Raw genomic sequence first — 11,611 nt, 5'->3', positions numbered from 1 at the left:
AAGAAGAAGAAGAAGAAGAAGAAGAAGAAGAAGAAGAAGAAGAAGAAGAAGAAGAAGAAGAGGTCTTTTCCTTCATTCTTGAAGTATCCCCCTAAACACACAAACACACATCACTTAAAACTTAAACTATTCCTTTGAGAGAAAACATGCATGTTTATCTTTCTAATTCTGACTTATATGAACTACAAGAGTCATGACTTCTCTTTTTAATGGCCAAATAAAATCCCGATGTGTATATACCACATTTCTGTTATTCATCGACAGATGAATATCTAGGTTGGTCCCATTTTCTGGCTATTGTGAACATGGCAGCAATAAACATGAGTCTCTAAGTGTGTCTGTAGTGTGTTTGTGTTGCCTAACCTAAGGATGATATACAGCTAGGCATTTAGTAGTTCTTATTTATACTTGGGGGGGGGTGCTATGGCAACAGTGTGTATGGACATCAGAAGACAACCCAAAAGAATCTGTTCTCTCTTTCCACCATGTAGGTCCTGGGAAATGGAATTCATTTTAGGTAATCAAATTTGGGATACAAGTGCTATTTACTCACTGAGCCATCTCTCTGGCTGTATTTTTAGTTGTTTTTAAATTTCGTCTTGTTTTTGAAGAAAGCACACTGATTTCCATAGTGGCTGTACCAGTTTTTACTCCTGTCTGTCGGCAGTAAAGAAGGCTTTCCCCTCCCAAGGCCTAGCTGATGTCTGTTTTCTTGATAGCCATTCTGACTTTAAGTGAGATGGACCCTCAAAGCTGTCTTAATTTGCATTTTTCTGGTGGCTAAGGATGCTGAAGTAAGACAGACACAGAAAGACAACCCCACACATACACACTAATAATCCTTTTTTTTTTTTTTTTTTTTTTTTTTTAAGCTGAGCATGGTGATATGTACTCTTGTCTTGAAAGACAAGAGTCAAGAGTCAGGTGGATCCCAATAGCTCACTGGCCAGTTAGCTCCGCCTACTGGGCAAGCTCTGCCCCAGTGAGAGGCCCTGTCTCAAAAAACAAGGTGGCTGATGACTGAGGACCAATTAAGGAGATTGTCCTCTGATTTTCACATGCATATGCATGCATACTGCATGCGTGCGTATGCACACCTGAACATACCTGCACATACATGAACACACATGCCAAAAGAAGTTTTAAAAAAAAAACAAAACACGACTCCGCTCACCAATGTGGTCTTTCATGACCTGGGGGTAGTCACCAGCATAAATAGGGTTCGCAAACCAACCGAGACAGAATTGTAGGTATCGCTCAGCAGCCTCAATGTCGTCGGGGTTGTCGATGTCCACAGGTTCCCCCCAGTCACAGTTCAGCGAAATCCCCACTAGGCCTTAAAGGAAGGATATCAGGGTAGGGAGAAGCAGGGTATGGCTCCTCTGGGTCTGGGTCTGAGCCTGAGGGTCCCAGCTCACCTTGCTGTTTGCTGCGCCACGTGTCGTTATAAGAATGCCAAGCTTGGGCGTGTGCCTGAAAGAAGGAATCCAGGAATGGACCCAGCTCATCCCTCGCTCTGCCTCCATGTCCTTCCTTTCCTTCGTTTATTTATGTGAGACGGTAGGGGTGGGGTGGTGGCAGAGGACAATTTGCAGGAACAGATTCTCCCCTTCCACCGTATCAGGAATTGAACTCAAGTCAGTCTCAGCAGCAAGCCTCTACCCACTTGCTGAGCCATCTTGCTCGCCAGGGAGTGGCTTTTCTTGCCTTCCAAACTCTATCATTCCGACTTCAAACTTCCCATGTTCTTGAAGCCGGACTCAAATACCACAGACCACACACACACACACACACACACACACACACACACACACTTACTGTGGAGAAAGCACCTTCTAAACGCGGCAGAAGCCGTTTTGCGTGCTTACTGTTATTGCTACCCAACCCCCACACCAGGGACTAAAGCCTGGGTTTTGCCCATAGTGTTCTTCCAGCTGAACTATCCGCTACCCCTTCGTCTACTGTCTCTAAATTGCTCGTGTAGGTCTCTGGAAAGGCGGCAGTGCTTCTGAGGACTTGGAACTGTGAGCTCATGAGGCCCCTCCGGAGGACCTGCTGAAGCAGACTCTGAGAGCAGCGGGCTGTGAGGTTTGTTTGTTTTGTTCTGAGGCAAGGTCTCACGGAACCTTGACTTGCCGTGTATTGAAAGCTGGCTTTGAACTCTTACTCTTCCTGGCACCACTTTCCCCAATGCTGGATTACAGGGGTGTTACCCCCCCCCCCAAGCCCAACTGCAACCTGTGTTTAAACACGGGTTGTATTTGACATTTGTTGAAGTCTGAGACTCACTCTTGTGAAAATCCGAATATTTTAGGCTGCAAAGGTCGCAAGGGTTGCATGTCACTCCCAGAAAGCCTTTGTTTCTCAGTGTTCTCTTTTTGCTTTGACCGCACGCACGTGCATGCGTGTGTGTGTGTGTGTGTGTGTGTGTGTGTGTGTGCCAGGGGTCAGTCTTGAGTGTTGTTCCTCTTGAGCCATCCACCTTGGTCTCCCAGTAGGCTGAATTCCAGTCAGCAAGCTCCAAGAGTCCTCCTGTGTCAGCCTCTACAGTGCTAGGGTTACAAGCATGCTTCACCACACCCAGTGTCCTGGCTAGCTTTCTGTCAATTTGACATAAGCTGGTGTCATCAGAAAGGTTTCCATGAGAATCAGTTTAGGCAACCCTGTAGGGCATTTCCTTAATTAGTGATTGATGAGGGAGGGGCCAGCCCATTGTGAGTGGGGCCACCCGTGGGGTGGTTGTCCTGAGTTCTATAAGAAACCAGGCTGAGGGCTGGAGATATGTCTCAGCAGTTAAGAGCACTGACTGCTCTTCCAGAGGTCCTGAGTTCAATTCCCAGCAACCATGTGGTGGCTCACAACCATCTGTAATGGGATCCGATGCCCTCTTCTGTTGTGTCTGAAGACAGTTACAGTGTAGCTACAGTGTACTCACATACACTAAATAAATCTTTAAAAAAAAAGAAAAAAGACAGGCCGAGTAAGCCATGGGGAGCAAGCCAGTAAGCAGCATCCTCCATGGCCTCTGCGTCAGCTCCTGCCTCCAGGTTCCTGCCCTGTGTGAGTTCCTGCCTTCATTACTTTTGATGATGATAAATTGTTTTAAATATGTGTGTGTGTATGTATGAATACATATATGTATATATGTGTGTATGTATGTGTATATGCATATATATCTGTAAGCAGAAATAGACCCTTTCCTCCTCAAGTTGCTTTTGGTATTTTATCACAGCAATAGTGTGGTGCTTTGAATAAGAATGCCTACCTCCTCGTGACTGTGGCTCATATTTGAATGATTAGTCACCGGGGAGTGCACCTTTGATGGGATTAGGATGGAGTGGGCTTATTGGAGGAGGTGTGTCACTGGCATGGGCTTTGAGGTTTCTTTCTTTTTTTTTCTTTTCTTTTTCTTTTTTCTTTTTTTTTGTTTTTGGTTTTTTGAGACAAGGTTTCTCTGTGTAGTCCTGGCTGTCCTGGAACTCACAGTCCTGGCTGTCCTGGAACTCACTCTGTAGACCAGGCTGGCCTCGAACTCAGAAATCCGCCTGCCTCTGCCTCCCGAGTGCTGGGATTAAAGGCGTGTGCTACCACTGCCCGGTCAGACTGGGCTATTTCATACGGTCCCTGTGCCTATCATTTCACTAACTAGTAAGTAACTAGAAAAACAGGAGGAAACCTGGAACTGACCAGTGATACGGAACATTGCACAAACTGTTAGTAAAAGTACTGGCTCAGGAGCCCCAAGACCAAGTTCTCAGCACAAAGGAGATTTATTTGCTCCAGAGGGACGAAGGGCAAGGAGTAAGAGAGATACAGGAGGCAGGGCGAGGGAGAAGAGGAAGGGAACAAGGGAAATGGGCAGGGGTAGGACATAAGACTGCCTCTGGATAGAGAGGAGACAGACGTGACACATAGCTAAATGGTAGTTTATAAAGGTACAAGGGGAAACCCCATGTTAGGATGATGTTTCTGATTTTAACTGGGCATGCTAATTAAGTGAGCCAAAGGGGGCTTTTGATTGCTGGACTTTAATACTTAGATCACTGGACCTTAGTAGTCAGCCTCAGGAGGAGGAAGCGGCCAAATAAAAGAATAGACCTTGGCTAGTTTTAGGAATGTAGTCTAAGGGTTTTTAGCAAGGCATCAGAATGGGGGAAGGACAAGGCCTGCCAGAGCCATGCTTACCAGGCTCAAGCTGGCCAGAGTCTCTTTAGAAACAGTATCAAAAGCCTAACCATTCGTAACACTCTTTTATGGATTGCTCTGCCCTTTAACTGTTTAAAGAACTCTTAAGTCAGAGACTGAAGCAATGGCCCAGCAGTTAAGACCACTGTCTGCTCTCACAGAGGGCCCTGGTTCAGTTCCCAGCACCCAGATGGTGGCTCACAACCATCTACAACTCCAATTCCAGGAGATCCAACTCCCTCTTCTTGACCTACAAGAACACTGCATACACATGGTGCACTTACATATATGCAGGCAAACTCCAGTCAATTTTATAAAAAGTAAGAGAAATCTGAGTCTTTTCCCAGGCATGAGTGCAGGTCAGTGTGTCACCATTGTCTATTCTTCCAGCTAGAGCAGGTTATCCTTCCCAGCCAAGTGTCCACTGGGACGAGTTCCACCAGGCTTTGCATCCCCAATATCACTCCCATATCGTCACTCATCTTATAAGCAATGCACTATCTCTACCCTCCCTCGGCCTTCGGTGTATGCTAAGCACCTTCTCTGAACGTCTCCTTCCCACCCAGGCTCGATAGTCAATTGGCAGCCCTGAAGATTTCCACTATAAGCCATCAAGCAGAGACCAGCCCCCTCCCCCAGCCCATATACCTTAAAAGGATGGTTCTGCCTTGCTTCCTTGATGCTTCCAAACTGTTCCTCCCTCTTCCTTCCAAAACCTCAGGCTATGACCAGTGACTGCTCTGAGTCCTTCCTGCTGGTTTTCACATCCTCTGGTTTTTTCTTTCTATTCTTGCAGGGTTTGGCCTTGTCTACTACAATGTATCCACTTCCCTTCACCATTCCTCACAAAGGTTATAAAGTTTCCAAATGTCTACCCCTATCCTCTCGGTAAGATCATAAATGGGACCCACTGTAGAACCTCTGCCACAGTGGACTGATGCTGAGGAGATACCACTCAACACATCCTCAGAGTACAAGAGCCCAGAGCACATACTGTTGTGGTAGAAAAGCAGTGTGACCCCTGAGGCAATGACTCCACCTGGAGTCCACCCTTCACTCCAGAGGGATCTGGCTTACCTTAATGATATGGTGTGCAGCGGTGTACAGGCCAGTGCCCTGGAGCCTCAGGCCTGGTGCATGGAGACCCGTCTCATAGCCCTTTTCTACCATTGTCTGCAGAGACAGTAATGGGGACCCCAGAATTGTGAGAGACAGAGGGGGGACATCCTTGTCTCCCTATCTGAATAAGAGGCCCTACTTACCCGAGGATCACTGAATGTGAGCCAATGCTTCACCCGGTCCCCAAAGACCTCAAAACACAGGTCAGCATAGTCCCTGAAGTATCGGGTCATACTCACATTCTGCCACCCACCGTATGTCACTTGGAGCATCTGTCAACAGAGAGAGAAGCTGGTACCCTGGGGAGACTATGGAGTAGATAGGTGAAGTCTCTGGGTAAAGCATGGGTGACTATAATACAGAAACGGGAACAAAGATGCAGGGGAGGAGGCACCGAGCCTCTGCTGCAGGGAGCATCCTTTAAGCCCAACTGGAGGGATCAGAGGAAGCTGGAAATGCCTGCTTAGGAAGAAGCTGACATCTTGGATATTTAAGATGCAAACCAGAGGGCTGGAGAGATAACTCAGAGGATAAGAACACTGACTGCTCTTCCAGAGGTCCTGAGTTCAATTCCCAGCAACCACATGGTAGCTCACAACCATCTGTAATGGGATCGGATGCCTTCTTCTGGTGTGTCTGAAGATAGCTACATTGTATTCATATAAATAAAGTAAATTAAGTTTAAAAGTAGAAATATCTATTTGTATAGAGTTTGGAAAAAAAACAGGCATAGGGGCACATGCCACTCAGGAGGTAGAGGCAAGGGGATCAGAAATTCAGGGTAGCCTGGCAGTGGTGGTACATGCCTTTAACCTCAGCATTCAGGAGGCAGAGACGGACAGATCTCTTGAGTTTGAGGCCAGCCTGGTCTACAAAGTGAATTCGTTCCAGCCACGATTTTTTGAAACCCTATCTCTGCATGGGTGGGTCCTGGGTGAGATATGATACTGGGGAATGTCTAGAATACTCATTGTGACAGCTGGAGGCCTGGCGCTGGTAGGAGAGCGATGGGGAGGAACTGGAGGGTCTTACTGGAGTCAGGGCACTCCTTGGAGCCTCTGCTATTAGTGTGAGGTAATTAAACTTGTATGGCAGAAGCACATAGTGAAAAACTGCAAACCTGTTGTGTCCTCTGCCCCAGCTAATAAGCCTTTACTAGCTCCCCGACCCAGTTTCCAGTAGCCTTCGCTTGCAGCTGGAGGACTCAGGCCACGCCTCCAGTCTCCAGGACCGCCCCACAGCAAGCCCCTCCCACTCAGAAGCCTTCCTCCTACCTGCTCCTCCTTTTATCATTCTGTGCCCCGAGTACTACCCACCTTCTCCCCCAACCTTCTCCTTCACTCCTCAACAGAACTTTGGACCCAGCACCGGCTAGTCCAGGTCACAGGCTGTTATACCATTGACTTGGCTGTGACCTCTGTGGGGCCCAGATGAAGGAAGGAAAACTGCCTGAGTGTTGACAGCGATTTCTGAAGCATTCTGGTACATGGCTAGGCATAGATGGCCATGGACGACGGCGAGTGGTACTGTCTCAAACAGGAATAGGATCCTGTAAAATGACATAGCTAGTTTATTCCTTTCACCCCTCCATCTCTGCCTTGTGGGGACACAGTGCCCTCTAGAGGACACAGTGTTCAAGACACCATTTTGGAAGCACAGGCATAGTTCATGGATACTTTTGGCACCTTGACCTTGGACTGCAGAACTGAGACAGGCTAATAACGGTTTTAACCTCACCAGGCTGTGGCATTCCGTCAGAGCAGCACAAATAAGCTAAGACATAATCACTCACCACATCTTTCTGTCCAAAGTCGGACTCCAGGCTCTGCCCAATTTTTTGGATACTGTAAGTCCTTACACCAGGCTCCCTCCTGCTGAACCAAGCCCTCACCTGTGGCAGATCCCAGTGGTGCAAGGTCACAATGGGGGTGATGTTGCACTTCAGAAGTTCATCAATGAAATCGCTGTAAAATTTGATTCCTCTCTTGTTCACCTGTTCAGCTGTGAGTGAAAGAGAACTTGACCTTGCCTCTGGGGTAACAACATTCTTGGGTCTCTTGGCCTTCTGCAGGCTGAAGCACCCGCACCCTCAGCCCAGTGTCCTGAGCCATAGAAGAATGTCGTTTGTACACCTGGAGCTCAGTTACCTGCTGAAGCCATGCTCGTAGGCTGGTCACCCTCACCTGACACTGATCCCCACAGAGCCTAGGAAGGGACTGTTATCACTCACCTCTGACCCCCGTGGGCAGAAGCCTCGGCCAAGACAGGGAAAATCGGTAGTGGCTGACCTGTAGTTCCTTCAGCAGGGCAATGTCCTCCTGTATATACAAGATGGGGAAGCAGGGCTAGGCCACCAGGGCTATGAGGGAGCGGGGAGACAAGTCTTGGGGGCCTGGAGAATCATCCATATTCGCAGCTCCAAGTGGTGTTTTCTAGAATGGCTACACCGTGAGTCCCTGCTCCACACTGGCAACGTGCTCACTGACAGAAGTCCATGCAAGATTGTCAATAAACTTGAAGAAGAACAGGGGTTCTGAGGGTGAGCTGCCCCGTGCCCTCCTGCAGCCTCTGGGGCCAAGTCCCCAGGCTTTTTGGCACCTGGTTGCTGGCCCTTCTCATTTTCCTTCTTCCTACATCCTGACACTCCCACCCTCAGCCACCACTACCCCATCCTCTTGGGCTGCACTGGGTACAGGGTGTTTAGCAGAACATCAGGTTACTATTGTCAGTGAGATGCCCCCATTCTCCACTCCCCACCTCTCAGGCAGGATGGCACACACAGCCCCCTTCATATACCTGAACTTTATAGTAGCTGTCACAGGCTGTGTCTGCTGTGTCATCTTCTAGCACCTGTCCCTTTCTGCCATGTGTGAAGGCATCCCAGATGCTGGGACCTTTCCCATCCTGGTCCCACGCACCTTCTGTCTGGTAGGCAGAACTGCCCACACCCCAGGAGAAGCCTGTAGAGAGAGATCCCATACCAGGCCCTGGGCCACTCCAACTTCACCTACGTTGGGAACTATAACTATGCTCCCCAGGCTCAGAGCACCCTGTGATCTGCCCCAGCTCCCTGGAATAGGAATGTAGGAGACAGGGAGAGGGAAGATACAGAATTAAAAGCATTTTTGTGTGCAATTACAGCTCTAATTAACATACATTGTCTGTAAATATTAATAGCTTGTTTTAGATTTTTTTTTATCAATTTGTGTACTGATGTTGGGGCAGGGGGGAGTGTCGGGTGGGAAGGCTGGTGAATTCGGATGTCTGAAGAGGCCAGAAGAAGGCCTAGATCTCTTGGAGTTGGGAATACAGGAATAAGTCACCAGATGGATGTGGGTGTTGGGAACTGAACCCCAGACTTCTACAAGAGCAGTCAGCACTCTTAACTGATAGATTCTAATTCTAGTAGCTTTAAAAAAGTTTCTGGGTTGGGGCTATAGCTCAATATCAAAGTACCTGCCTAGCATGCCCAAGGCTTTAAGTTGGATTCCCAGCACTGCACAAACACACTGATGGACAGACAGACAACCCCTTACCCCGGACCTCCACTTCTCTACCAGGAAATTTCCGTTTAGAATATTCACGTGGATGTTTTCTTCATCCTACCAGACAGGAAGCTGGAGCTCCCAATTCCAATTTCTTGGCAAGTCATCCAAGGTAAGAAGACCAATAGAGACCAACAAGTGGATAGACAGACAGACAGTCTAACGACAGAATAGCGGAGGAATGGACATACCGGGTGGAAAGGTTCCGTAGTGGAAGGAAGCCTCTTCTGGGGGTCCTCTCCAGGCAGTCCCTACCCTGGGCACCAGCAGGATGCACCCAAGGATGATGGCCCACGCTGGCTTCATGACACTCCACCCTCCTCCATGCCTAAGAGCCCCTGTCAGCTCAGAGACATAGACCAGGAGGGAAGGGAAGGGGGCCACAGAGCCGCTTGTCTGTGCACACAGCAGCTGTGTGCGGGACCCTGCGTTAAACAGTGAAGCTAAGCTAATGGGCTAGACTTTAAACCGGTTCTGATCATGGTGTATCTGAATGGTGCAGCCCACACCTCTCAGGTAGCTCATATCTAATGGGGAACCTGCCTCTGCCTCAGAAAGTGCCAGTCTGATGAGGGAGCCCATAAACCCAGAGTCCCTTCAGCCTCCTACATCCCTACTGTGTAGCTTGTATGGGGTGCTCGCTCAGTCTAGGGCCTGCTGTCCTTAGCTGTCAGCAAGAAACCTCTTCCCACTGGGAACCACTTTCTGATTAAGCCCACCAGCTTACCCAAGATGGTCCTCAGTTCTTGATACCCCCAGGGCCACTGTTGTCAGCTACAGGTCTCTCTGAATGACTCCTGGTCCCCACACTTCCCCCCATGCAGCGCCTACAGGCATGGAAGTCTCTAGTCAGGGGTGTGGTCTGTGGCCTGACCCCAACAAAGAGTTTCAATAATCCCACAGGGAGGGCATAGGCCAGAATGCTGAGCTGATCAAAAACAACTGAGTCAGCAGTTGCCTGGGCACCGGGTACCCAGCATCCAGCTGGCTCCTTCCCGAGGAAGAAGGGCAACATCAGGGGAGGTGACCCAGTCCTCCCAGCTCCCTCTGGGCCTCACATACAATCTTCAGCATGGTCCTGAGCATCCTGAGGAGAGGGTATGGACTTGGAACCACTTGGGACTTGGATTGATAACGTCTCAGTTTTATCTTTCATGCTGCCACAGAAAAATCTCTCAAGAAGGTGATGTTGGGTTTTCCACATAAGCCTCCTCTCCTCAGACTACTCATCTTTTCCTCAGCTTCTCATTCTGCCACTGATGTCTGTGAAAATGTGGGAGTCGAGGTCTCTGCCGCCCAGTTCCAACCCAAGGCAGTTCTACTAGCAATGAGCCTCCATCAGAGAGCCTCCCTTCTGATAATCCCCACACTCGACTCAGCCTAGAGCCTCCCTTGCCTCCACTGTATGTTCTCTCAGCCTTAGGCCTTTCCTTTTGTGGATTTTTTTTTTCTTTCTATTCTTCAAGTATTCCCTAGGCCACCTACAAGAAGTCCCTATAGCTGCCTGTCCCCAGCCCTCCAGCCTGCAATTCCATGTCACCTGTGAACTTGTCCCTACCTCCTCTCAGAGACCCACTGCTCCCCTGGGGTACAGAGGTATGCCTTCCCCTCTACCCAGGATCCCTACAGCCAGAGTGGGGAGCACTCAGTAGCGTGAGGCAAAATGGAATTTTACAATTGCCGTAGAAATGGCTAACAGGACTTAGAGTCACCATGGAGACAAATCTCTGGCTATGTCTGTTAGGAATTACCTACCTAGGGTCCGTGTAGGAAAACCCACACTGAATGTGATCAATACCATCCCATGAGCTGCGGCCTTGGCTGCATCAAAAGCAGGGAGTTGAGTACCAGCATCCGCCTCTCTCTGCTTCCTGACTGCAGATGCCTGTGGCCAGCCACTTCCCGCCCCTACCACCCCATCCTCTTCCCTGCACTTTGGAACTGTACACCCTTTCCTAAGTTGCTCTCCTCGGGTGTTCTGTCCCAGCAACACGTAACTGAGGCACTGACTGGGTGGACACCCCACAGCCTTCACAGACTGCTTTATTTAGTTCTAGTGCCTGAGTCTGTGGGGTTGAAACAACTCTGTTTTTATTAAATCTTATTTTTAGTGGTTTTTTATTTTTGATGTGCAATGGTGTGTTTTGCTTGCATGCACATCTGTGTTAGGATGTCAGACACCATAGAAATTGAGTTATAGACAGATGTGAGCTGCCATGTGGGTATTGGGGATTGACCACTGGTCCTCTGGAAAAGCAGCCAGTAACCACTGAAATATTCCTCCAGTCTGAAACAGCTGTTTTGTTGTTGTTGTTGTTGTTGTTGTTGTTGTTGTTTTTTGTTTTGTTTTTGGTTTTTGGTTTTTCGAGACAGGATTTCTCTGTAGAGCCATGGCTGTCCTGGAACTCACTCTGTAGACCAGGCTGGTCTCAAACTCAGAAATCTGCCTGCCTCTGCCTCCCAAGTGCTGGGATTAAAGGCGTGCGCCACCACTGCCCAGCTGAAACAGCTGTTTTGAGGTATTCCCTCCTAGACATGATCCAGTCTTCAGGTCTACTCCACCCCATTGACTACCCAAATCCTTCAGGCCCTCCCTCTGATTGGTGTCCAAAGCCACACTGGGGATGGGGAGACAACAACAAGGTAGAACCTGCACACTAAGGAGTCCAGTTAGGGGCTGAGGCCGAATCTTCAGGCTCCCATTGCAAAACTTGGGGTCATGGGTCAGTGTCTCCTCCCAGTTCCAAGGGTCTTCGTGGATG

General features: G+C 48.9%; 1 protein-coding gene across 1 annotated transcript in view; it reads right to left on the bottom strand.

The window, feature by feature from the left end:
* Lctl (lactase like) overlaps positions 1–9,729 on the bottom strand; it is a 19,378-nt gene extending 9,649 nt beyond the window's left edge. Inside the window, exons 1-9 of the mRNA XM_028752371.1 lie at positions 9,577–9,729; positions 9,041–9,274; positions 8,101–8,264; positions 7,535–7,622; positions 7,196–7,305; positions 5,448–5,576; positions 5,263–5,358; positions 1,419–1,473; positions 1,175–1,336 (exon numbers count right to left, since the gene is read on the bottom strand). Coding sequence (XP_028608204.1) covers positions 1,175–1,336; positions 1,419–1,473; positions 5,263–5,358; positions 5,448–5,576; positions 7,196–7,305; positions 7,535–7,622; positions 8,101–8,264; positions 9,041–9,155 — 919 coding nt within the window. The 5' untranslated portion in view covers positions 9,156–9,274; positions 9,577–9,729. The remainder of the gene's footprint in view (positions 1–1,174; positions 1,337–1,418; positions 1,474–5,262; positions 5,359–5,447; positions 5,577–7,195; positions 7,306–7,534; positions 7,623–8,100; positions 8,265–9,040; positions 9,275–9,576) is intronic.
* Between the last annotated feature and the right edge of the window lie 1,882 nt (positions 9,730–11,611).

Source organism: Grammomys surdaster, unplaced genomic scaffold (assembly GCF_004785775.1).
Source record: "Grammomys surdaster isolate TR1022 unplaced genomic scaffold, NIH_TR_1.0 125896, whole genome shotgun sequence".
Classification (NCBI taxonomy): domain Eukaryota; kingdom Metazoa; phylum Chordata; class Mammalia; order Rodentia; family Muridae; genus Grammomys; species Grammomys surdaster.
Note: the sequence above shows the minus strand (reverse complement) of the source record. Positions and strands in the feature narration are given on the sequence as shown.